The sequence below is a fragment of the Dendropsophus ebraccatus genome, chromosome 11 (genome assembly GCF_027789765.1).
Source record: "Dendropsophus ebraccatus isolate aDenEbr1 chromosome 11, aDenEbr1.pat, whole genome shotgun sequence".
Lineage (NCBI taxonomy): Eukaryota > Metazoa > Chordata > Amphibia > Anura > Hylidae > Dendropsophus > Dendropsophus ebraccatus.
Genome location: NC_091464.1, coordinates 26633988 through 26659845, shown reverse-complemented (window position 1 = coordinate 26659845; position 25858 = coordinate 26633988). Strand labels below are relative to the sequence as shown.

Below are 25858 nucleotides of genomic sequence, written 5' to 3'. Positions count from 1 at the left end.
CAAGTATGTAAACCTATTTAAAGTGACAGTACCGGGAATCACAGAGGATTTTGCAGTGTGAAGTCTGCTGTGATTCTGGCACGTGTAAACCCACCCTTAGGGTCCATTTACACAGAAAGATTATCTGCCAAAGATTTGAAGCCAAAGCCAGGAATGGATTTGAAAAGAGGAGAAATCTCAGTCTTTCCTTTTTGACCTGATCTCTGTTTATACTCTGTTCCTGGTTTTGGCTTTAAATCTTTGGCAGATAATCTGTCAGATAATCTTTCTGTGTAAATGGACCCTTACGGTGCGTTTAAACAGGCAGATTTATCTGACAGATTTTTTAAGGCAAAGCCAGAAACAGACCATAAATATGGAAGGGGTCACAAAGCAAAGACTGAGATTTCTCTTCTTTTCAAATCCATTCCTGGCTTTGGCTTCCAAAATCTGTCAGATAAATCTGCCTGTTTAAACGCACCATTAGAGTCCGTTAACACACAGATTATCTGACAGATATCTGACAGATGTTTTAAGCCAAAGCCAGGAATGGACTATAAACAGGGAACAGGTCATAAAGGAAAGACGGAGATTTCTCTTTTTTTTCAAATCCATTTCTGGTTTTGGCTGCAAAAATCTGTCAGATAATCTGTGTGTGTAAACGGACCCTTATGCTACGTTTACACGGAGCAATAATTTGCCCGATCGTACGATTAACGATTTCGATCAGTGTTAGATGGAACGATATATCGTACAGAAAATTCGTTTTGCGATCGCTTAAGCCTATCTCACACATAGGAAAAATCAGTGAACGACTGTTTACACAGAACGATCTGCGAATTTTTTGCAAACGATCAATGACGATTTATTAACATGTTCAAAGATCAAAATGAACGATTTTTAGCTAATCGCCTGATTGTTCGCTGCGTTTACACGGAACAATTACCGCTCAATGCGATCGTTATCGCAAAAAATCGCCCGATAATCGTTCCGTGTAAACGTAGCATTAGACATAAATTATGCCCCTGTTAGTAGAGATGAGCGAGCATGCTTGCCTGAGTTTACTGAGGTTAAGGATGGGGTTACTTACCCTTACATAGTTACATAGTTTATACGGTTGAAAAAAGACACACGTCCATCAAGTTCAACCAAGGAGGGGATGGATACAGGGAAGGGGGAGGGGTGATAGGTTCTATACATATGCATTTATATTATTTTGCTCTAAGAACTTGTCTAGCCCTGTTTTGAAGCCCTCTACTGTTTTTGCTGTGACCAGATCCTGGGGTAGACTGTTCCACAGATTCACAGTTCTCATGGTAAAGAAGTCTTGTCGCCTCTGGAGATTGAACCTTTTTTTCTCCAGGCGGAGGCAGTGCCCTCTTGTCCTTTGAAGGGGTTTTACCTGGAACATCTTTTCCCCATATCTCTTGTAGGGGCCATTTATATATGTAAATAAATTAGTCATATATCCCCTTAAACGTCTCTTCTCCAGACTAAACAAATGTAATTCTTTTAATCTCTCCTCATAACTAAGATGCTCCATTCCCCTTATTAGTTTAGTTGCCCGTCTTTGTACCCTCTCCAGCTCTAGAACATCCTTTTTATGAATCGGGTTCCAAAACTGGACAGCATACTCCAGATGAGGCCGCACCAAAGCTTTATAAAGCGGTAATAATATATCCCTGTCCCGAGAGTCCATGCCTGTTTTAATGCATGACAATATCCTGCTGGCCTTAGAAGCCACTGACTGACATTGTGTGCTGTTCTGTAGTCTATTATCTACAAGTACACCCAGATCCTTCTCCATCAGCGACTCTCCCAGAGTAACTCCCCCCAGGACATATGATGCATGTGGGTTATTAGTACCCAGGTGCATAACTTTACATTTATCCACATTGAACCTCATTTGCCAAGTGGACGCCCAAACACTCAGTGTGTCTAAGTCATCCTGTAACATCTGCACATCCTCCATAGACTATACTGTACTACAAAGCTTGGTGTCATCTGCAAAGATAGAAACATTGCTGTTAATTCCATTCGCAATATCATTAATAAACAAGTTAAACAGAAGGCGGCCCAGTACTGACCCTTGGGGTACACCACTTATTACCGGTAACCATTCGGAGTAGGAATCATTGACCACCACTCTTTGGGTACGATTATTAAGCCAGTTTTCAATCCAGTTACACATTAAACTTTCCAAACCGATAGACTTTAACTTACCCATCAGACGTCCATGAGGAACTGTGTCAAACGCTTTAGCACAATCCAGGTACACGATATCCACAGCCGCGCCGCCATCCAGGCTTCTACTTACCTCTTCATAGAAACATATTAGGTTGGTTTGACAGCTTCTGTCCTTAGTAAAACCATGCTGGTTATCACTTATAATACTATTAGCCACTACATATTCCTGGATGTAGTCCCTTATAAGCCCCTCAAATAGTTTCCCCACAATGGACGTTAAGCTTACGGGTCTATAGTTAGCTGGGGAAGTTCGAGAGCCCTTTTTGAAGATAGACATTACATTTGCCTTACACCAGTCCCTCGGCACAATACTAGTAAGCAAAGAATCACTGAATATTTCATACAAGGGTAGAGAAATTACAGAACTGAGTTCCCTAAGAACTCTGGGGTGTAATCCATCAGGCCCTGGAGCTTTGGCTACATTGAGTTTATTTAATTTATCTTGGACCATATCTATAGTAAACCAGTTCAGTACATTACATGTGTTAGCAGCACTGGCCCCACCCACCTCAGTACTGGCCCCACCCACCGCAGCTCCATCCTCCTCTTCTGTATATACAGAACTGAAGAAGCCATTAAGTAACTCAGCTTTCTCCTGATCCCCAGTTATTAATTCCCCGTCGCCATTATTTAGGGGTCCTACATGCTTTGACCTTGGTTTTTTTTGCATTAATATATTTGAAGAATTTTTGGGGTTTCTTTTGCTATCTATAGCTACCTGCCTTTCATTGTGAATTTTTGCTGCTTTTATTACATTTTTACAGGTTTTGTTGACTTCTTTGTAATGTTTAAATGCTACAGCTGACCCCTCTGATTTATATTTTTTGAATGCCCCTTTTTTCTCATTTATAGCCCTTCTAACCTCGGTTGTAAGCCATGTGGGATTGGATTTTAACCGTTTATATTTGTTACCCATAGAAATATATTTTGCAGTACAGTTATTTAATGTGGATTTGAAGATTTCCCATTTATTAGCTGTATCAGTATGCGACAGCAGCCGATCCCAGTCTATGCCCTGAAGTTCTGCCCTTAACCCAGGAAAATTGGCCCTATTAAAATTAAGAGTTTTTGCCCTCCCGACATGTTTTTCTTTTCTACACTTTAAGCTAAAAGTCACTATATTGTGGTCACTATTACCCAGGTGTTCATGGACAGTGACATCCCCAACCAGCTCAGCGTTGTTAGAAATAACCAGATCCAACAAGGCATCACTTCTAGTTGGCTCCTCCACAAACTGGCCCAGAAAATTATCCTGCAACAGGCTAAGAAATTCCCTCCCCTTTGTGGTTTTAGCTGAACCGTGACCCCAATCCATATCTGGGTAGTTGAGGTCCCCCATTACCACTACTGTCCCCTCCCGGGCAGCCCGCTCTATTTGTCTATTCAACTGACCATCTACCTCCTCAGTAATGTTGGGGGGTCTATAGATTACACCAAGAATAATTTTTTCACTCTTTACCTCCTTCTGTAGTTCTACCCATAATGCTTCCACATTCCACCCTGTATTGGAGGTTTTCCCTGCAAGTGGCATACAGCACTACCGGCCAGAGCGTGCACCTTACAAGTAATACAGGCAGCAAGTTCATCTAGACTTTATATATTCATCTAGGAAATCAGAGTAGTAACTACATATCCAGGATCAACAAAGAAGCGGGTATCTGTTATTGAAACTTAGGACAGTATAGCTGTTAGTAGCAGAGATATAAGTTCTATATGTGAGCACTGGGCTAGGTGCAATCTATATAAGAGGAGCAACATTACATGCAGGCTATATCTCGCTTTTCAAAGGCTGTTGAGCAGCATTTTAACAAGTTTTACAGTGACTCTGCACCTACAATCTGCCCCCCTCCCCCCAACCACTTGTACCTTCGGATAGCTGTTTTTAATCCAAGATTTGTCCTGGGGTCCATTCGGAAGGTGATGCAGTTATTGCCCTGCGACGCCTCTCCATCCTTCCTCCCCGCCCTCTTCACCATTAGGAATGCCCCAGGCAGGATTTCTCCTACTCATCACTTGTCTGAGCACTGCATGTGTCTTAATGATCCAGCACATGTGCAGTGTTCAGACAGGTGATAAATAGAAGAAATCCTGCCTGGGGCACTCCTAATGGTGAAGAGGGCGGGGAGGAGGGATGGAGAGGCGGTGCAAACCTAGGCCACGGCAGTTTGACACAGAGCTGCAAGTTTAAAAGTTGTTTAGGACAATACGTGCAACACCTGCCAAACAGACCCCAGGACAGATCTTGGACAAATAAACAGTACAGTACAAACTGTTTTCAGGGGAAGGGGGCCCAAAGGGTAAGTGGAGATGTATATCATCCCCATTTAACCTCCTGGGGGCCAGACAATGAGCAGCTATCAGTATAGATGCTGCATATTGTAAGGAGTAGAACACCTGTCAAAATGATGGTGGTTCTGCTCCTGCTTTTCGTGTGTGTCTCTCTCCTTTTTGTTTTTCATTTTTTGGGATTCTGTGGACTACATAGATTTGGGGGTGTTTTTATTTCAATAAAAATATTTTTTTCTAGTGTGTGTTGTCTTTTTGTGTACTTTACAGGCTTAGTAGTGGAGGCTTTCTAATATTCAGTATCCATTACTCAGCCGGGGCTATAAAACGGCTAACACTAACCCCCACATTATTACCCCAGTACCCTTGTAGCGGTGGGTACTGGGGTCAGGTACCCTGATATGACCAGGCATGATATGACTCCTACAGGGGCTGATATGACCTCTGTACTGTATGTACATATATGGCCTCTGTAGGGGATATGACCTCTGTATGTACAGTGGGGGGAAAAAAAAAAGTATTGTCAGTCACCAATAGTGCAAGTTCCACCACTAAAAAAGATGAGAGAGGCGTCTGTAATTGACACCATATGTAGACCTCAACTATGGGAAACAAAATGAGAAAACAAATCCATAAAATCACATTGTCTGATTTTGTAAGAATTTATTTGCAAATTATGGTGGAAAATAAGTATTTGGTTAGTAACAAAATTTCATCTCAATACTTTGTTATACAGTATATCCTTTATTGGCAATGACAGAGGTCAAACGTTTTCTGTAAGTTTTCACAAGGTTGGCACACACTGTTGTTGATATGTTGGCCCATTCCTCCATGCAGATCTCCTCTAGAGCAGTGATGTTTTGGGGCTGTCGCTTGGCAACACGGACTTTCAAATCCGTTTTTCTATAGGGTTGAGATCTGGAGACTGGCTAGGTCACTCCAGGACCTTGAAATGCCAACCTTGTGAAAACTTACAGAAAACGTTTGACCTCTGTCACTGCCAATAAAGGATATACCTTCAATGCCCTTGCTAATGGAAGGAGGTTTGCACTCAAAATCTCACAATACATTCATTCTTTCATGTAACCGGATCAGTCCCTCTGGCCCCTTTGCAGAGAAACAGCCCCAAAGCATGATGTTTCCACCCCCATGCTTTACAGTAGGTATGGTGTTTGATGGATGCAACTCAGTATTCTTTTTCCTCCAAACACGACAAGTTGTGTTTCTTCCAAACAGTTCCACTTTGGTTTCATCAGACCATAGGACATTCTCCCAATACTCTTCTGGTTCATCGAAACTTCAGATGGGCCCAGACATGTACTGGCTTAAGCAGTGGGACACGTCTGGCACTGCAGGATCTGAGCCCCTGGCGGCGTAGTGTGTTACTGATGGTAGGCTTTGTTACATTGGTCCCAGCTCTCTGCAGTGCATTCACTAGGTCCCCCCGCGTGGTTCTGGGATTTTTGCTCACCGTTCTTGTGATCATCTCACGGGGCGAGATTTTGCGTGGAGCCCCATATCGAGGGAGATTATCAGTGGTCTTGTATGTCTTCCATTTTCTAATTATTGCTCCCACAGTTGATTTCTTCACTCCAAGCTGGTTGCCTATTGCAGATTCAGTCTTCCCGCCCTGGTGCAGGGCTACAATTTTGTTTCTGGTGTCCTTTGACAGCTCTTTGGTCTTCACCATAGTGGAGTTTGGAGTCTGACTGTTTGAGGGTGTGCACAGGTGTCTTTTTATACTGATAACAAGTTTAAACAAGTGCCATTACTACATTACTACCATTTAACCCTTTGAGGACCAGGCCCAAAATGACCCAGTGGACCGCACAAATTTTGATCTTAGTGTTTTCGTTTTCCCCTCCCCCCTTTCTAAGAGCTCTAGCACTCTCAGTTTTCTATCTACAAGCCATGTAAGTGCTTGTTTTTTACAGGAATAGTTGTACTTTGTAATGGCGTCATTCATTTTACCATAACATGTATGATGGAATCCCAAAATTATTATTTATGAAGATATAAATAGGTGAAATTGTAAAAAAAGAATGCAATATGGTAACGTTTGGGGGGTTCCTGTGTCTACGTAATACACTATATGGTAACAGCGACATGATACTATTATTCTATAGGTCAGTCCGAACACAACCATATGCAGGTTACACAGATTCTCTAATGTTATATATATATATTTTTTTATGAAATCCTTTTTTTTTTGGCAATTAAATAATAAAATGGGCCTATTGTGACGCTTATAACGAATTTATTTTTTCACCTATGGGGCTGTATGGGGTGTCATTTTTTCCGCCATGATCTCTAGTTTTTATTAATACCATATTTGTGAAGATCGGACGTTTTGATCACTTTTTATTGATTTTTTAAAAATATATAATGTAACATAAAATCGGTAATCCGCGCACTTTTTTCCCTCTTTTCGTGTACGCCGTTCACCGATCACAATGACGCTTGCTATATTTTAATAGATCGGACAATTACGCACGCTACGGTATATTATATGTTTGTCTATTTATTTATTTTTATATGTTTTATTTATATAATGGGAAAGGGGAGTGATTTCAACTTTTATTGGGGGAGGGGTTTTGGGGTAGTGTATTGGTGTTTTTAACTTTTTTTTTTTTTACACATTTGAAGTCCCTTTGGGGGACTTTTACATACATTTGTTTGATTTCTACACTGATGAATGCTATGCCATAGGCCATGTGCAGGCTCAGTGTAGCAGATCGCCGATCGGACCGCACGGAGGAAGGTAAGAGACCTCCGGCGGTCCGTTTCAACGATCATGAGCCCCGCAGTCACACTGCGGGGGTCCCGATCGGTAAGTGACAGGGGACTCCCCGTCACTTACATTTAAACGCCGCGGTCGCACCGCAATCGCGGCGTTTAAGGGGTTAATGACACGCGGCAGCGCGATCGCTGCAGCGTGTCATTACCGGTGGGGTCCCGGCAGCTCACTGCAGCCGGCCCCCACCTCCTATGTGTTAATGGACCCTAATGCTAAGTTTACACGGAGCGATAATTGGCCCGATCGTACGATTAACGATTTCGAAGTAACGAATTTTTTTTATAACGATCAGCGTTTAGATGGAACGATATATCGTACAGAAAATTCGTTTTGCGATCGCTTAAGCCTATCTAACACATAGGTAAAATCGGTGAACGACTGTTTACACGGAACGATTGGCGAATTTTTTGCGAACGACGATTTAAGAATATGTTAAAAGATCAAAATGATTTAATCGATTGTTCGCCACGTTTACACATACGATTATCGTTCGAATTCGATCGTTATCGCGAAAATGCGCCCGATAATTGTTCCGTGTAAACATAGCATTAGACTCCTGCATTACACTGACCCTCCCCCCACCCACACTTACCATTTCTTCTCCCTGTACCCTACAATCCAGGAGGCCCTACCCCTAATGTGGTATCATACCTACCAGGAGCTCCTATAGAGGGCCTAATGGTGAGTGTTCCACCTCAGCTGGGAAGAGCCAGGAGACCGGCCCATCTGGCATTTGCTGCATCATGGCATTTGGTTTATAATTTGGGTTGTAGTTGCCCTACAGCTGGAGGGTCACAGATTGTAGACCCCTGATCCAGTCGCATGAGCTTTCTGTAAGGATTAGAAATTGACTTTTCCTGCACATAAATTGCAAATAAATATAGCTCTTTTGAAGATTTGATGTGATATACCTTTGTGGGGAAAAAAGGGAAATTGGAATAAACCCATATTTGGTTACCTAGCATTACTCTATTTCCCAACCATCCCTCCCAACTCCTCCTAAATGCAGACTCATGGGTTGGACCCCCATCTATGCAGAGTTTTCACTTTTAGTTTTAGAAATATAGTCTAATTGATTTAACAGTGTAGCCTATAGTGTGACTAATTCTGCAGACTGGTCAGTTATCTGGAGGAAAAAAATGGTGTGTTCCAACACAGCGACCTGGAAAAAAAAATCATTGTGGAAACCCATTCTAGGTCCAAGCTGGCATAGTCATTCATGTGCGGCACATATCTAAATCTGGACAGCCATATTTATAAAGGCGTCAGCAGAATTTTAATTTGCTGGAATCTGTAGGCAGCTCAATAACAAACAGGTTAAGGCCATGTTCACACAGTGCAGTTTTACCAGGTTGTTCCCACAATGGTTTTAAATTGCTAAAATTGCACAATTTTGCAAAAGGACTCTGGGAAATGCACAGTAACAAATGGGAATTGAAAAAAGGGTGGGACGGATAAAGCCAACGAGAGCACATTATAGCCATGATTTGAGCCTTCTATTGCAACAAATTCAAGCCTGTCTCTATATTGTTGTACCTAGGGGGATTTAACCCATTTGTTATCGTCCAACTGTAGACTGATACTTTTTAAAAAAAAAAATTATAATTTATACTTTATGGAAGAAAACTTGTGGGGCCAATTCCAAGTCCTCTCTGAGAATATGTGTAATACCGATTCAGTCATTTGCCAAATGAGGCAGATATCGCCAGGGATCAGCTGAAAAACAGACACACACACGCTCATCCACTGATCACTTACTTTAACCCCTTAGTGACCTCCGATACAGCTTTCACTACTGGGTTTTATTCTGACCCTGTTGGCCAGGACATGCAGTGTGTTGCCATACCATGCACACACACACACACACACTGTAGACAGTGAGAGACAGTTCAGTAACAACTTGGCAAAAAAGATTTCACCCCAGGGCTTTACAAACAGCTTACACTGCTCATTACAGCTTTATCATGCCTTCCATGCCGCTTCTGCTTTTTCGGCTGAGCATATAGAAACTAAAGTGTAGGGTCCCCCCCACTGTGTGCAGACACCATAAGGGTAGGCCCCCACCACCAGCTGTCAAAACTGCAAAACAGACTTGTCCCGGCAGTGACAGCTTGCTTAGCCAATCACAGTCCGCAGCACTGTCTTATCCCAGTCAGTGATTGGCTAAGGGACTGGCACTGCAGAGACAAGTAGGTCTTGGAAGTGGCGGTGGGAGCATTCAGCAGGGACACCGCAGGAGCACATTGAGCCAAGAATAGCATCTTCATTATTTTCTATATAACTGCAGCACTATATAAAAAGTTTTTAAACACCAGAGGACCCCTATAAATCAGGGCACAAGTTACTATTTTATAGTAATTCGATGATGGCTATTGTTTCTTTTGTGCGTCACAACATGTTCAGACTTTTTTTTTCTCTTTCTTCTAGTTTATTAAATATTGCTTTTTTGAAGACATGTTCTTAACATGCCCAGATGCTTTTGTATTAGGGTTTTAAGCAGTCATATTAAAATACAGTTTCATTATAAAGTCTGTCACAGTTTTACAGTATTCAAAATGACAAATTCTGCTTTAAAAAAAAAAAAAAATCTGTTACACCAAAGAAAACACATTTACAGAAAGAAAACCCCACAAAAACAAAGTTTGGCATTTTCATATTTCATTCAGTATAAAACAGAATATTAAATGTGTTCCTGGGACGTGAATATTACGTTTTCATCATAACTTGAAATGAGTTATAGTAAAACACACTATACAACAGCAATATACAAAAAATTCTTTTTGATCAATTATATATAATTTCTGGTGAAGTGCATCTTTGAAAAATATCTGCCAGCTTTTGTGTCATTGTTCATACAGACAAAAATATCAAATGGTAAATTGTCCCTTGTCCAATCCATATTTTCATCTGAACAAAAAAAATATATATTAAAATGAAAAAAATAATATTAATCCATGCGAAATAGTGTTCAAGGTCGTCCTCCAGGTGGCAGTGTAAGATTTGCCATAAGGTCACGCACTGCAGCAAATATTGTACATTCCCCTGTGGACACATAAGTAAAGGGCAGAGTATTAACAGGTTGTATGACGTATACAGATTGTCCAGTTACAGAGCAGTATTTTTCCACAAAGGCCGAGGAGTCCAGCCTGGCTGCAGACTCATAGCACAAAGCTTCTTACATAGACCTTCATAGCCTTCAGAGGAGAGACTCATTGACTGACCACAAACTTAGTGCTAACTATTTCAGATATAGAATAAGTTCAGTAATCACAGATGGCAATAATTATTTTTATTTTTTATTTTTTTTTACAGTGCCCTTAACCCTTTGAAGACCAAGCCAAAAATGACCCAGTGGACCGCACCAACTTAAGGTTTTTCCTCCTCCCCTTCTAAGAGCTCTAGCGCTTTCATTTTTTTATCTACAGGGCCATGTAAGGGCTTGTTTTTTTCAGAAATAGTTGTACTATGTAATGGCGTCTTTCATTCTACCATAACATGTATGATGGGACCCCAAAAATATTATTTATGAAAATATAAATTGGTGCAATTAGAAAAAAGAATGCAATATGGTAACTTTTGAGGGGTTCCTGTGTCTACGTAATGCACTATATGGTGAAAACGACATGATACCATTATTCTATAAGTCAGTCCGAACACAACCATATGCAGGTTTAGATTCTCTAATGTTTTATTTATTTTCCAATAAAATGCTTTTTTTTCTTCTTGCAATTATTAATAAAATGGCCCTAGTGAGATGACTCCTATAACGGTTTTAGTTTCTCACCTACGGGCTGTATGGGGTGGGTAATTTTTTGCGCCATGATCTCTAGTTTTTATTAATACCATATTTGTGTAGCTCAGGCGTTTTGATCACTTTATAATATATATATATATATATATATAATATATATATATATATATATATATATATACATATATACATATATATACACACACAAAAAAGGGGGGGGGGGGGTAATTCTAGAGCTTTTTTCCCCTCTTTATCTACGCTGTTCACCGTACGGGATGGCAATTGTTATATTTTAATAGATCGGAAAATTACGCACGCTACGGTATACAATATGTTTATTTGGTTAATTATTTTTATGTTTTATTTATATTATGGGAAAGGGGGGGATTTTAACTTTTATTGGGGGAGGGGCTTTGGGGTTTGGTAAAGAAACATTTTTCCTTACACATTTTAAGTCCCCCTGGGGGACTTTAACATGCAATCAATAGATTGCATACACTAATCCCTGCTATGCCATAGGCGGTCCGACACAGCGATTGGGGGTCCCGATCGGTAAGTGACAGGAGCTGCTCCTGTCACTTACACTTAAACAATACGATCGCTCCACAATCTCGGCGTTTAAGAGGTAAATGACAGGCTGCAACGCGATTGGTGCACCCACCCACTATGAAGCACGCTTCGCTCTGGAGCGCGCTTCATAACCCAGGACGTAGCTGAATGCCCAGGGTGGTCCCCTAGGGGTTAAAAGGAAAATTAAGGGAAGGGGGCTTTTTTGCTAAACTGCAGGGGAAGGGGGAGGATAAAAAAAAGTGCACTCGCCTCCCCAGCTCCAGGGCTGGTATGCAGCCACCAGTGCTGGAGCTGGGGAGGTGAGTGCGCTTTTGAGCAGGCCCGACATGTCACGTCCCAGGTACTCTCTCTCTGACTGCAGCCACCTGTGCTGGAGCCGAGTGAGTGCACATTATTATTTTTTTTCCATACTTTCCTAACCTGCCCAGAATTCTCCTTTGATAAAAACTGGTATAGGGACCAAAAGGAAAACTTTGTTTTGGTCGGGATTCTCCTAAACCTCTTAACAATGGCAGGTGAGTATACCCGTTGTGCTGTCGTAAAGAGGATACAGGGAGGGACTTCTCCGTGTCGTGATCCTGGCAGACTGGGACCGTGGATCTTAATTAACCATTGAGATGACGCTTACAAAACTAACAGCAGCTTTAAAATGTGCAACTGTATCCGTAAGAACCAAATCGTAAACCCTCCATCATAAAATCCATGAACATAAGGCTAACCTGGACGTGGTGGATTCATTTCCGCAAACCTTTTGAGAATGTTGCTGACCATCAGCGGAGCTGCCACTGAGGAGTTCTGCTGACGGGGGATGTCTGCTTGTTGAGTTGTTCCTGACGCCATATCATAGATGATTGGAACAATAATACTGATAGGCTCTGGTGGCACAGACGTCTTTTGAGTTAGTTGAAGCTGTGAACGAGAAGCAATGATAAAGCATAACGCAGTTATAAAATCCGCCAGAGATAAGAGAAGCATAAACCTTAATATACAGAAGCCAGCCACCAACTAGTGCCAGAGATTTGTAATTTACTATTAAAAAAATCTTAAGTCTTCCAGTACTTATCAGCTGCTGTATGTCCTGCATGAAGTGGTATTCTTTCCAGTGTGTAGGGCAGGAGAGCTTTTGCTGCTGCTCTGGACAGTTCCTGACATGGACAGAGGTGGCAGCAAAGAGCACTGTGTCAGACTGGTGAGAATACATCACTTCCTGCAGGACATACAGCAAGTAACAGGTATGCTTATAGGAACTATTTTATCACCACACTGAGCAACTGAACAATTACATTTTACAATTCCACAATACTTACAAAGAACAGCATTTTAGACTTAAGGACAACAGCTGGGGTTCCTGGAGGAGCAATTGGTGGAGCACTTGGCGGGATGGTTAAACAGAACTGCACATTCCATTTCAACTGTGTGGCTTGATCTGGGAACTTTTAGTGCAAAGAGAAGGAGTTAGTTTTCAGCATTCCAAAATGAAAGCAGTAACATGTTACGTAAGGTTTTCATGTTTCAATATTTCCACAGCTATTTCTCAGCTTCTCTATTTCATGGGTTGTTAGGAGTACACACACCTAGACATCTTTTTCCTTACTTCTCTGGCCAATCACAAGGCAGCTACCAAGTCCCTCTGCTATGCCATGACATAAGGCTAAAGCACTGGACTGAATAGGCTGGCACTGTGCTGGGGGAGGATTTACCGTATACTATTATAGACAGTATGCTACACAAGGAACAGCTGCCCACAACTAAGGGTGCTCACAGAGGAGAGGAAAGACTTGATTTTACATTTTTGGACCATATGACCCTCTCTCATGCAGACTACCAGGTACACTTTTCCCTTCCTATATAAAATGCTGCCCTCCATGATAATTTAGACACTTTAGGCAAGTCAGAAAGAAACTTAAGTGCAGTAAGCCAGGTGTAGTTTTAAAAGGCATGGGAAATATAATGGTAGGCGAACAAACTGCATAAAAAAATGAATGTATGATTCCAACTTTACACAGATTCCATGGGAGCAGCCATAGGAAATTGTTTATGAAATTGTTGCTAAATTCTTGCACAAAATGAAGGGGAGGGGGGGGGGGGGGAAGACACCTGTGTAAAAGTTGCCCGTAGGCTTTACATTGAAAGAATTTATATACTCTACATACTCTAAAGACCATCTAAACCAGTGCTTCTCAAACTTTTTCTACTGGAGCCTCACCAAACAGACCAAGGCAATGTCTGCGCCTCACCAGACTGACCAAGAGGGTGCCTGGGCCTCACTATCTGTGGTGAAAGTCCATTTAAAAGCTGAAAATAATGCTAGGGCTACCTTTCACCCGTCACCCAAGCTCTATATACTAATAAAGCAAGTACAAAATAAATTAATAATGTTGCTAAAATGGAGATTTTTGCAAACATCAAAAGGACTGTGCAGATTATAGTTACTTCGTGAAAACTGGCTCCCCAGCTGGGCCTCACCAACAACTATGGAGCGCCTCACTGGTGAGGCCCGCCTAACAGTTTGAGAAGCACTGATCTAGAGAACAGTTTACTTTACAATATCCCAATATTGACTACATTTTTCTCCGCTTGCCCACAGAACACAAGAAATATTAGATTCTTACCAGCTCTAGCTTCATTATATGAACACAGTCTCTGAGAATGTGCGTAGGTGCTCCTAATAACTTTGTAAAAGCTATTAGTGTGTTTGCCTTAAATGGTGGACCCGCAACCTAGGGTAAGAACAGAGGTTCAGGTTATGCAAATTATTTATTTATTTTTATTAGACTTTTAAACATACTTCATGAAATCAGAGCCCATGAAAAGAAAAAAGGTGTACCATGCCATGGGTAGCCCAGCGCAAACTAGCAGACTAATACTTTGGGATTTATTTAAGGGTCCCTAATGTCATGGCTTCCTTAACTACGTTTTACAAGGGCAGAATATTTTGATTTTTAAAAAAAGCTATATACACTCAGCCCATAGAGACTAGCGAACTTCGAGCATGCTCAGGTTCATCTCAAGTTAGTTGCAGCCATAGGGAGTCCTAGAAAACACAGATACAGCCTATATCCATGTTTACCAGGACTTCCCTAGGGCTGCATCCAACTTCTAATCAAATACAGCACAAGCTCCGGTTCAGACAAAACCAAGCATACTCAAATCGTTCACTCATCTCTATTAGCCCTTGAACCAGCATTGCAGAAAATCCATGTCAGTTTTGTTTGCATATTCTATGCCATACATTGAACTATGCAGAAACAGGCCCCCCGACTGACATTGTACACAAGAGAAATTGTGATGTGAAAGGGGCTAATATAGCTGCTGAGGCTTCACTTTTAGTTCCAAGGTTCATCCCTACATTGGTGAAGTTTCAGTCTTTCAGTTGAACAAAAAAAAAAATGATTAAAACATCTCAAAGAAGAAACTAGGATGTCAGCTGAAGGCAAGTCAAGTGAGGGTGATAAAAATCTTTGAAAGGGTTTGGCCACTTTATAGTAAAATTGCTCAGTGTGCAGTATCAGTAACTGTACTCACTCTATATACTGACAGCAGCTCCTTGTGTACCTCATAGAACTCCCCTTCTCCAGGTTGTGCTGTCCTGTTCTGTGGTGAGTCTGTCCATAAGATGGCCGACATGGAGGAGCATGTGACCATGCCCCGCCCCCAAGTTCCATAACTGAGCCTGCATATGCCTATTGAGGAGAACATGGTCACATGCTACTCCAAGTCGGCCATCTTATGGACAGACTCACCACAGAGCAGGGCAGCACAGACTGGAGGAGGGGAGTCGGATTTTAGCTCTATGAGGTACACAGGGAGCTGCGGTCAATATATACAGTGACTACACCTAATACTGTACATTGAACAATGCTACTATAAAGTGGCCGACCCCTTAATTTAGTTGGCCACAAAAACTGTACTTTGACATCAGATCAGTTGTGTACATTGCTGACCATGTTTTTAAATGTCAACGGAAAAAAAAAATTTTTGCCTAGTGGTTTTTTTATTTTATTTTATTTGCAAAATATGCCTGGAGGTATCACTGTATGACGGATCAGACAAGATAACAGGTCAAAGTTGTTGTCCATGTAACAAGCTCTAAAACTAGGACATTGAAAAGCACTGTAAACACATACTCTGGTCTCAAAGAACTTTTCAAGAACTTGCAGTTCTTCGGGCTTCCACTGCCCTGCATTTTCAGGCGTCACTTTCAGCTGCAGCGTCTGGTGCGTGGTGGGGTTAAGAGCCACTCTGCCCTTTAGAACATCTGTCTTGAACATTATGACTCCTGGCTCATTTGAGTTTATGAGTTGCAGCTGAAAAGGAATAAAATACTGACAGTAAGGACATGCTAGACACAACTCAAAAAACAATATATAGGTTTATACTATACTCTAAGAAAAAGGGGTCTCAATGCTATAAACCTAAATGAATACGTACAGTCTCCTGCTGGATTATCCTTTGAAGATGCCGCCTCATGTTCACAGAGCCTAGAAACCTCTCAAGGGGAGAGCACAGGTAGCTTCCAGCCAGTGCAGGTGCTAACCCCGGAGTCGGAGATGGTAGTAGAAGTACGTGCAAGGCACTGTGAGTGAGGATTGTAGGGATGGATGCAGCCCAAGGACGTTGAGGTAGCTTGCGTGGAGGAGGCATATTGGTTGGCAGAGACTGAGAGCCTAGAACAAAATAGAACATATAGCAAAATTTTGTTTAGTGTGCCAGCAGTATTTGGTGTGAATCTATATTTCTGTGTCATTATTTGAAAGTTTAATGCAAAAAAAAAAAAAAAAAAAAAAAAAAAAGCATGGGTAAGGATAAAAATCCCACCCCAGTATCGTGCTGAAACAGTATATAATTCATATACCAGGAAAGAAACTTTAGACAAAACTGATGCTGCTATGCCTAATGCAATGAATTGGGAGGTGGCACATGAGCCAGGGACTAGGGTCCAGATTTACTAAACCCAATACTGAGACAGGAAGTCTCTAAAAGCACCAGACGTATCACACTATCTGGTCGACTGACAAGTCTGGCACAACAGAAGACTGTCTTGTCTAAGTTTACACCAACTATTAGTTGGCTTACTTTTAACCAGAATCATGCACCAAAATGTTCATGCATGTAGGCTATGCCCCCAGAAAAATGACGGAAATCACGTTAGGTTGTTTTCTGGCACTAAGTGCATTTGCAATAGTAAATCTGGGCCTTTAAATCCCGGTTTCATGCACTACCTCAGCAGCTCAGGCATAAAAAGGGTAAAAGTGGTAAAGCTAGAGTAAAACAGATTGTTGCCTGATGGATTCAGCACAACAGCACAGGCATGACACTTCATTGCAGCTCAACTTAACAGGTACAACACAATGTGGTGACATGGTGGCCGCAGGTCAACACCTCAAGCTGCACTACAGGCAAGACGAACCAGAGCAATGGGAAACGGCATGTTGTGCGCTATTTTGCATGACAGTATGGGCTGAAATGTTTCCAGTTATTGCAGAGATTCTATTTAGAGTGCGATTTCAATAGAGATAGATTACAATGTAATGTGCACATTTCTGGTCAGTGGCTAAAGTCCTGACAAATCGTAAATGCAAAGAATTATGCAATCTTGACATCTGTTCTCTAGTAGAGCGATGAACTAGAATCACTAAATGAGAGCATGATTGGAACCACAACATACTTGTTCCAGCTCGAGGGGAGTGAGACACATCAGGGACAGGAGAGTGAAGAGATGGATTTGCTGGTGACATTCCAGGCATGCGAGCTGCTGGAGAAGGACCAGACACTTGAGGAGACCCTGGCCAATTCCCTGCACGTTGGCTGGGTGACATCATGGTGTACGGAGAACTAGGGTCTAACGTACCTGTGCAGGTTGCAAAATGAGATTTGGTCACATTATCTCCTCTTCTACTATAGATTTGAAGGGATATTATACTGAGAAAAGTGGAATTTTGAAAACAATATAGGTCTACAGATTTATTTTATAGAGAACAAAAGTACAACTAAGAAAGATCAACGTATAGGCCGTAGGCAGCAAATGTGAAGGTAATTCTAGACAAGCAATGCAGCATGTGTGACGCCTTACTAAACCTGGAGTGTATTGGGTAAAAAAAGATTCTCAAATTTCATGTAGTCATGTTAGAATATTGACCAGAGAGTCAGAGAGCTTTCCATTGTTCTGGGCAAAGAACCATTTTAAAGGAGTTAAAGGGGTTTTCTGGTCTCTTACCTTGAAGGTTTATGGTACCAAGGTGGTTACAGACGGCTTTTCTAAAGATGTAGTGAGTAGAGAGCTTATTGGTTTACTCTCTTCCTCAGCCTCCATTAATGGCTTATTTCCTGCTACCTAAAGGGGTACTCCAGCTATTTATTTATTTTATTTTTTTCATATCAACTGGTACCAGAAAGTTTTATAGATTTGTTAATTACTTCTATATAAAAATATCAGGTCTTCTAGTACTTATCTGCTGTATGTCCTACACGGTGCTCTCTGCTGCCACTGTCCAGAGCAGCAGCAAATCCCCATAGAAAACTTCTCCTGCTCTGGACAGTTCCTGACATGGACAGAGGTGGCAGCAGAGAGCACTGTGTCAGACTATAAAGAATACACCACTTCCTGCAGGACATACAGCAGTTGATAGGTACTAGGAGATATTTAAATAATTTACAAATCTCTGATGGTACCAGTTGATTTGACATTTTTCACTAAAGTATCCCTTTAACCTGGACTGACTGTACATGTTCAGAGCGTCTATTCAGTTAAATCCTACTTAAAATTATATATTCCACTAGAGAACAATTAACCACATTATAAGTCATAAAGGGTCCATTGCCAGCTGCATGGGTCTGCTCTATGACCGATTCAGCACTCTTAACATGGTTTCTGTTAGGCTCCATTCACAGCCTCCCTGTCATAATGACAGTCTATGTGAGGCTCGCACGCCTCCTCTCTCCGAGCTGAAGAATGGACATGTCTATTCTTCAGCGCGGAGAGACGCAGAGAGGAGGTGCGCGAGCATCTCATAGACTGTCATTATGACAGGGAGGCTGGCGGGATTCCGCCTGTTTTGCTCCGTGTTAATGGAGCCCAACAAAGAAAACAATGATGCTTTTAAAACTATATGCTTTATAGTTCAGTGCATTTTGCCATATGTGAAGCTACAACGTGTCCGGATGGTATCGAACTGATACAAAGGCCTTTCTAGTACCAAGCTACGTGAGGATGGCATGAAGGGGAATGGTCTCAGAAACACAGAGGAACACTAGAAGGATAAGGGACTTTATTACATAAACCAGAAATCCCCTTTAAGCGTGTGTTTTGGCACTTCAGCTGGGCCATAGTAAAGGACCTAATAATATAATGTAATCTAGAATAAACAGGCAGCGGGAACTAGCTAAACTAGCTAGTCACATAGTAGGTGTTGTAGACAGTACAGATATACATAATACAATTTTCACTTTTTTTTTAGCACTGAAAATATGACAGAGCAAGCAGACACATGCCATCATTATCGGGTGATGGTCCTCTCATAGGCACAGCACATAAATAATGAACCGCCAGTGAAATATCAATAAGAAAGGAAGGTAACAAAACGTGTTAAGGGCTACTGCTAGGGTTGGCCAATATGACAGTTTATAGCATGGACAATTTAAAGTGACACCGTCACCTCCTTCTTGCATTCTGACATCTCTACACAGGTGTAAAGGCTAAATTATAAAGGATAAAGTTTTCATAACTTATTTTATATCATACGTCATTGTGCTTGTTCCAGTAAAAAGTGATCTTTTATCATCTGCGGATTGTGCCATCTGAAGCGCCACTTAGCTCCGCCCATAACACCACAGTTGGCCCAACCACCTTGAGGTCATCGCCACATAGAGGAGGGGGGGAGGGGGGGGCCCTAGCCATTTTGGTTGGCCTGTTCCAATGGCTGTTGAGAGGCGGGGCTTATCCGGCAACGGCGTCATGGGGCGGAGCCAACCACGATGTTGTAGGCGTGGCTAAGTGGCACCTAAGGCATCAAGTCCCGCCCAGATAGCACAATCCGCAGATGATAAAAGTTAACTTTTTACTGGAACAAGCACCATGACGTATGATATAAAATAAGGTATGAAAACTGCTAAATTTACCTGTGTAAAGAAGTCATAATGCAAAAAGGGGGTGACAGTGTCACTTTAAATCTTAATGTTTTTGCGAAATAAACATCGCAGCCTCAGTCACACAGTAACAATGCTCCATCTTTGCCCCAGTCAAGCAGTTATACCCAATATGTGCCCCCAAATAGTATTTAGGCTGCTCCGTAATCCCGTATAGTAAACAAGCCACCACTTTACCTCTATACTGGTTACGTTTTCTGTGCATTCATATAGTATAGGAGGCCTTCTGTGCAACCATGCAGCAGCCATTTACCCACCGATTCGTTGTCTGCACAGTAAGTAGAATTTACCATGTACCGAACCTCCACATAGTTAGCCCCCCCCCCCCCCCAATCCCCTTTTGTTTTAAGCCCCAGTAGGTGACCTTACCTGCAGTAACCCGCCCCCTCCCCAGTAGTAAACACCCCGTCACTTCTTCTATGAGGAGCTGGAAGAAGCAGCGGCTTCTTGTGGCCGAAGGCAGAAGGCTGCCAGGACGGGGAGCCAATGGCAGTTTCAAGACTGCATGGTCATAGAGGAGAAATAACCAGTGACCAGCAGGTGTCATACCAATACTGCTAAATAACTCCATATATCTCAGCTTCCTAGTCCCCTAGCATGTCACAAGCGTGTGCTGGGAAAGAGATTACCTGCAATCACTCACATTTTTTTTTTTTTTTTGTAAGGAATTAGGTCTGGTGATTTAGGTCAGCAATTCAATTTCAACCAAATAAAATAATCCCTATCCGTATATCCTTTTAATGCATGTGTGTGGATAGCCCATTTGTGAGAGAACTGGTATATGAGCCAAAGCAGCTACAACAGCCAAAGGATCTGCTACAGAGGGCTCCTCTCAATCTACATACAACAACATGTCAATGCATTCCTACATTGATCTATCTATTGCAATGTAACTGTCTCCCCAAAGTGACGCTAGATGATCATGTCTCCCAAAGATCAGCTTGTTCTCAGGGTTTCTTTTTGAGGGGTTGTTAAAAACCAAACAATCCCTTCAATATAAAATAAATAAATAAAAAAAAGGAGAAAAAGTAGCAGCCAAACTTTTTCAGTGACAAGTGGGTAAGGGAACTGGCCCTGAACAATAGCTCATATAGCGAAAGTAATTGCTAGATAGACTTCAAGGGGTAACCCCATCACCTAAACTTTTGTTAGGTGAAACGAAACGCAAAAGAAAGCAATTTCGCAAAATACTCTATTTTAAAAATTGCTTTCTTTTAAAGTTTGGCCCCTTGATGTCACTGTACTGCTGTCAGCTCGTTGCTTAGGTTCCTGAACTGCCAATCTGGGTTATTGGGACCTCAGGGAGTGTGGCTAGTATGGTTTTACTCCCTCTCCCTCAGTGAGGTAACACGTCTTCAGGGCTTGGATTGTCCCTAGAGATATGTAACCTCACTAGGAGATGCAGCAAAGCTGGGCTGATTCAGCTCGGCACCGCTGCGGCCTGGCACTGCAATCCCCACCCCCCAATCCCTCCGAACCAGGAAGCAAGCAGGGTCACAGCTGTGCCAATTTGAAATATCAGCAGATGGGACAAACCCTTTAAGCACTTGCTGCTATTGTTGAATGAAATTAATTATTTGAACACATTAATATATCATATAACAAATGTTCATTACACAAACTGTTCACAATAAAACATAAAAGCAGCTAACCCCTAAATCTAGCTTGAGCCGAGTATCACAACAATTATGAAAATTAACATACATTTGAAGAAAAAAAAAATGAATAAAATTCTGTATAAACACACTTACCATGAGGACTTGCAAAGTTAGGCGTTGGAACCATTGTAATTCCAAGGGAAGAAGGTGACTGTGTGGGACCAAATGATGCAGGAGAAGGTGCTCGCAGTGCTCCACTAGGAGAACTTTGCAAGGTCCCTAATGAGGAAACATGGGGGAAAGGTAATGCTGGGAATGTCAATTTAGTGCAGACACTCTTAATACATTTTTGGGACGAGCAAAACAGGGACAAAGTGGAAATGTAATGATTGACAATCAGAAAAAAATGTGCACATTTCTAAGACTTTAGATACTTTATGTATCTAAAAAAAAAAAAAGTGCATGGCTTACATATTTCCCAATGCCCCAACACATTTATGATTTTTGATTGCCACCATGAGATTTTTTGCAAAGGGAGATGCGGTGGAAACGGAAATTTATATAATTTTAGGAATTACCAGAATGTTGATGCCCTAAAAGTGCTCTCTCTATCGTTTTCACTACTTTAAACCGTTTGTCTATCTTTTACATTTATGCAACTTAACAGGAGATCGATATTCTAAAAAATTATGTTTATATATGGTAGTAAGCAAGCACCTTTTTATTTTGTTCTCTACTTGAATATAATATGACTGTTATCCTAAGAAGTATTTTGGCGAGTGCTTTTAGCCAAAACTAGGAGTGAAACAAATACATAAAACATGTATAATTCACTTGATTTGCACTTTGTGGCTATGTTCCCACACAGTATTTTTGCTCAGTATTTTGCAACCATAACTAGGAGTGGATTAAAAACACAGAAAGGCTATGGTGACACACTGTTGAAATTGCGTGGAGGGCCGCCATTTAACAGCAAATAACTGCTGGTATTTCAAAACAACAGGTGTTGTTTTAAAATAATGGCAATTATTTTCCATTAAATGATGGCCATCCACTTAATTTTAACAGTGTGCGAACATAGCCTTTCTGTGTTTTTAATCCACTCCTAGTTATGGTTGCAAAATACTGAGCATCAGCCTCATTTAGGCTCACTCTTTGTTTTGGCTTAAAATACTAACCAGCACTGACCAAGAGTGAACTAAAAAAGTGTTAGCACTAGAGATGAACGCAACTTGACAAAGCCGGAGTCCGATAGCTCTACATTTGAATACCAATAGTTGGAGTAGTTAGATACATCCTTAGGCTATATTCCCACACCCGTAGTGCAGCCCGCAACCGCGGCCCGCACAACGAATATGCATCTGTAGTGCTCTGTGCTTCACGGAGCACTACATTCCTACTTAATTATCATAGCGATCCGGGCCGCAAAAGTGTGGTCCACATTACTATGTCCTTTTCTTTTGTGGCACGGATCGCAGCCTCATACACACATAGGGACGTGTGATTGAGGCCATTAGATAGCATTGGTCTTATGTTCTGTCCGCAATTACGGACACAACGGATGTGTGAATGTAGCTTTAGAGAGTCTATGGCTGTATCCAGGTTTTCCCGGACTTCCTAGGGCTGCATCTTACTTCTTCAGCCACCACTATTCAAATGTGGAACAATTGGAATCTTTGCATGTTCGAGTTGTGCTCATCTTTAGTGCTAACACTTTAAATATTAAAATTACTGGAAAAGGTAACACATTACTGAAAACTATTCCATAGATGCTCATTCACTCGACATGTATTGCATACGGTTTTAATTTTTTTAAATTATTTTAAACTACCTGGAAAAAGTGGAGCAGACATTGTCCAGAGAGGGACAATGCAAATAATTGTATGCACACTCCAACGGTACTATTACACGGAACGATAATCGGTCGAATCGGCCCTATCTGGCCGATTATCGTTCCGTGTAATAGACAACTATCAGCCGATGATCGTCGATATAGGTTCTGACCTATAATCGTCGGGCGGCGACAGCGCACGGCTACGTGTAATAGCAGTGCGCGGCTGACGATATGCAAAGAGGAATACATACCTATCCAGGTTGCAAGGCTCCTCTTCCTCTGAGCTTCTCCCCAGGTCCCGGCGTGCTCCAGCTTCACAACGGCCTGTCTCAGCTGACAGGCTGCTCTGCCAATCACAGGGCCGGGACCGGCCAGTGATTGGCTGAGCCGTCTGTCAGCTGAGATAAGCCGCTGTGAAGCTCCAGCGGGACCCGGGGAGAAGCTCAGAGGAAGAAAAGCCCTGCAACCTGGATAAGTATGTCTACAGTTTAAACAAAGGCTGCAAGGACATGGGTAACGATGTCCCTGCAGCCCTTGTTAAACGATTATCGGCCTGTGTGATTGATAGGCTCAGTAAACTAATGCCGATCTAGCAGATCGGCGCTCGTTTAGAGGTATTATCGGGCCCCCATTGGCCTGTGTAATACCACCCTAAGAGAGATGCGTCCTAGTGGCTGTAAGATTTTTTTTTTTATAGAAATCAACTGAAGCTCACCTGGTGACTGAGAGTGCATCATCACTGGGGAAGGAGTAACAGTGTTATGGTATGATGAAGTTGGAGAAGTAAGAGGATAAGCACTGGATGCCCCAGACTGCTTTGCAAACTGTTAATATGAAATGAAAAGAGCTCAAGTTAAACTTCCCTGTACCTTCTTCTCCACTCTGGAGTACCCAACCTCCCTCGGGCATAAAGAACAGATCACACAGGATTTGTTGCGAGCTTTTGGTAGAGTATATATATGAAATATCTATCCACATGTTTGATACCTATAGGTAAAAGCAGTTTTATTAAACCCCTCCACAGTGGTTTCGGATGCAGCGTAGTAAGTTCTCTGCATTTTCACACATTTCACATTCCCTGAACCTTCTGACAATCTTAATAGCAGCTAAATAACAGCTATAACATGCCCCAAACATGATGTATCCCATGTATTCCCATTGTGTAGAACATAACATCTGGCCCCCAGCAGTTATACCACAGCTGGTTAAACTCCTGCAGCTTCTCCCACCATTTAGACTATAGGTTGATGTAAAGACATTTTTGCACCAGCGTTTTGTCATTTATGCACACTACCTGCTGTGTCTGCGGCTGAAATTGGGATATTAAGGAGTCCATCATATCACCCCCAATAGGCGATGGTGGATTGTCATCTTCATTAACCGATCGTCTCCTTGCATCCTGATTGCTATCCACAAACATGTTTAAGAATGTCTGTATAATATAAAAAATTTTTACATGACAAAATAACCCAGAAATAAAAGTAAATATTACAGTCTGTAGTTATACTATGTAATATTAATATATATATATATATATATATATATATATATATATATATATATATATATATATATATATATATATATATATATACACACACACCAATTATATATATAGGATCTGCAGCAGACTTGATGCTATGTTCAGTTACTTACATCAAATCTGCTGCGGATGCTGTACATGTGAACGCACCCTAAAAGGAAATTTATTGTAAAAATAACATGCCTACGACTTCCTCCCATTATACTGCCCTCCTTGAACCAAGCATTCTAATAGCTGAAGACTATATAATTAAAAAGGTAAAAAAAAATAAAAAGAGTCACCACATAAAATACACAGATGGTACACACCTTCAGTCCTGGTGCAGGACAAAAACCTTCAACAATTTTGCTGTTGTCAAAAAGACTGTAGGCTCCGTCACGTATTGCCACTACTCCCCTGCTTCTACAGTAGATGTCTATACAATACATATTTCTGAAGGCCAAACGAATGTGTGTAGGAGACTGGGGGAGTATAGAAAAGCACTGGTACGCCGTATTGATCCGCTGTGTAAGTCCTAGCATCGGCACTGTTGGAAGTTTGTTGATGGCATTTAAAGGAGCTTGAGTATCAAACAATACCTATCAGGAAAATAAAAAGAATAGGTCAAGCTGCTGATATCCAGTGATGTCTATATCCGTTATAACACAAGATAAACAGTGCGTTTGTCTTCCAAGAAATATTCCATTTATCACTTCTAACAGAATGATTTTACTCCACTAATTGTAATACAATGACAACACACCCATGTAATAATTGGGGCTAGTTAAAGGGAATCACTATTTTGTCTATTTACTTGCTAGTATAGTTTTTACTTAACGATAAATTGTATTTTAAAGGACATTTTATGTTTTTTATTCCATGAGTTGCAGCCATCTTCTTCTACAGAGTTGCTGGTAACAATGGCTCTAAAAAACTGTGCATAAAGTATTGACGGAAGCAGACACTATAATACAGTGAAGAGTATTAAGATGCTCCTATACAGAGGGGGAATAATCATAGAGTCTCCCTAGATAGCATGTATAACGTTATGTGTCCTTGGCATTCCATGTGTATTCCCTTCATGTGGAAAATAGAATCCCCTGAGAACAATTGTCTCAGCATGTGAACA

At 41.5% G+C, this 25858-nt stretch overlaps 1 protein-coding gene across 2 annotated transcripts in view; it reads right to left on the bottom strand.

The window, feature by feature from the left end:
• Positions 1-9702: 9702 nt before the first annotated feature.
• The window catches only part of MED14 (mediator complex subunit 14), a 39622-nt gene continuing 23466 nt past the window's right edge, over positions 9703-25858 (bottom strand). Inside the window, exons 21-31 of one of the 2 annotated variants that reach the window (XM_069945165.1) lie at positions 25059-25328; positions 24502-24639; positions 23923-24031; positions 21527-21652; positions 17299-17481; positions 16062-16297; positions 15758-15937; positions 14243-14350; positions 12938-13063; positions 12350-12539; positions 9703-10351 (exon numbers count right to left, since the gene is read on the bottom strand). In XM_069945165.1, the coding sequence (XP_069801266.1) occupies positions 10278-10351; positions 12350-12539; positions 12938-13063; positions 14243-14350; positions 15758-15937; positions 16062-16297; positions 17299-17481; positions 21527-21652; positions 23923-24031; positions 24502-24639; positions 25059-25328 (1740 nt within the window). In that variant the 3' untranslated portion in view covers positions 9703-10277. The remainder of the gene's footprint in view (positions 10352-12349; positions 12540-12937; positions 13064-14242; positions 14351-15757; positions 15938-16061; positions 16298-17298; positions 17482-21526; positions 21653-23922; positions 24032-24501; positions 24640-25058; positions 25329-25858) is intronic. The other variant, XM_069945166.1, reaches the window with a different exon arrangement.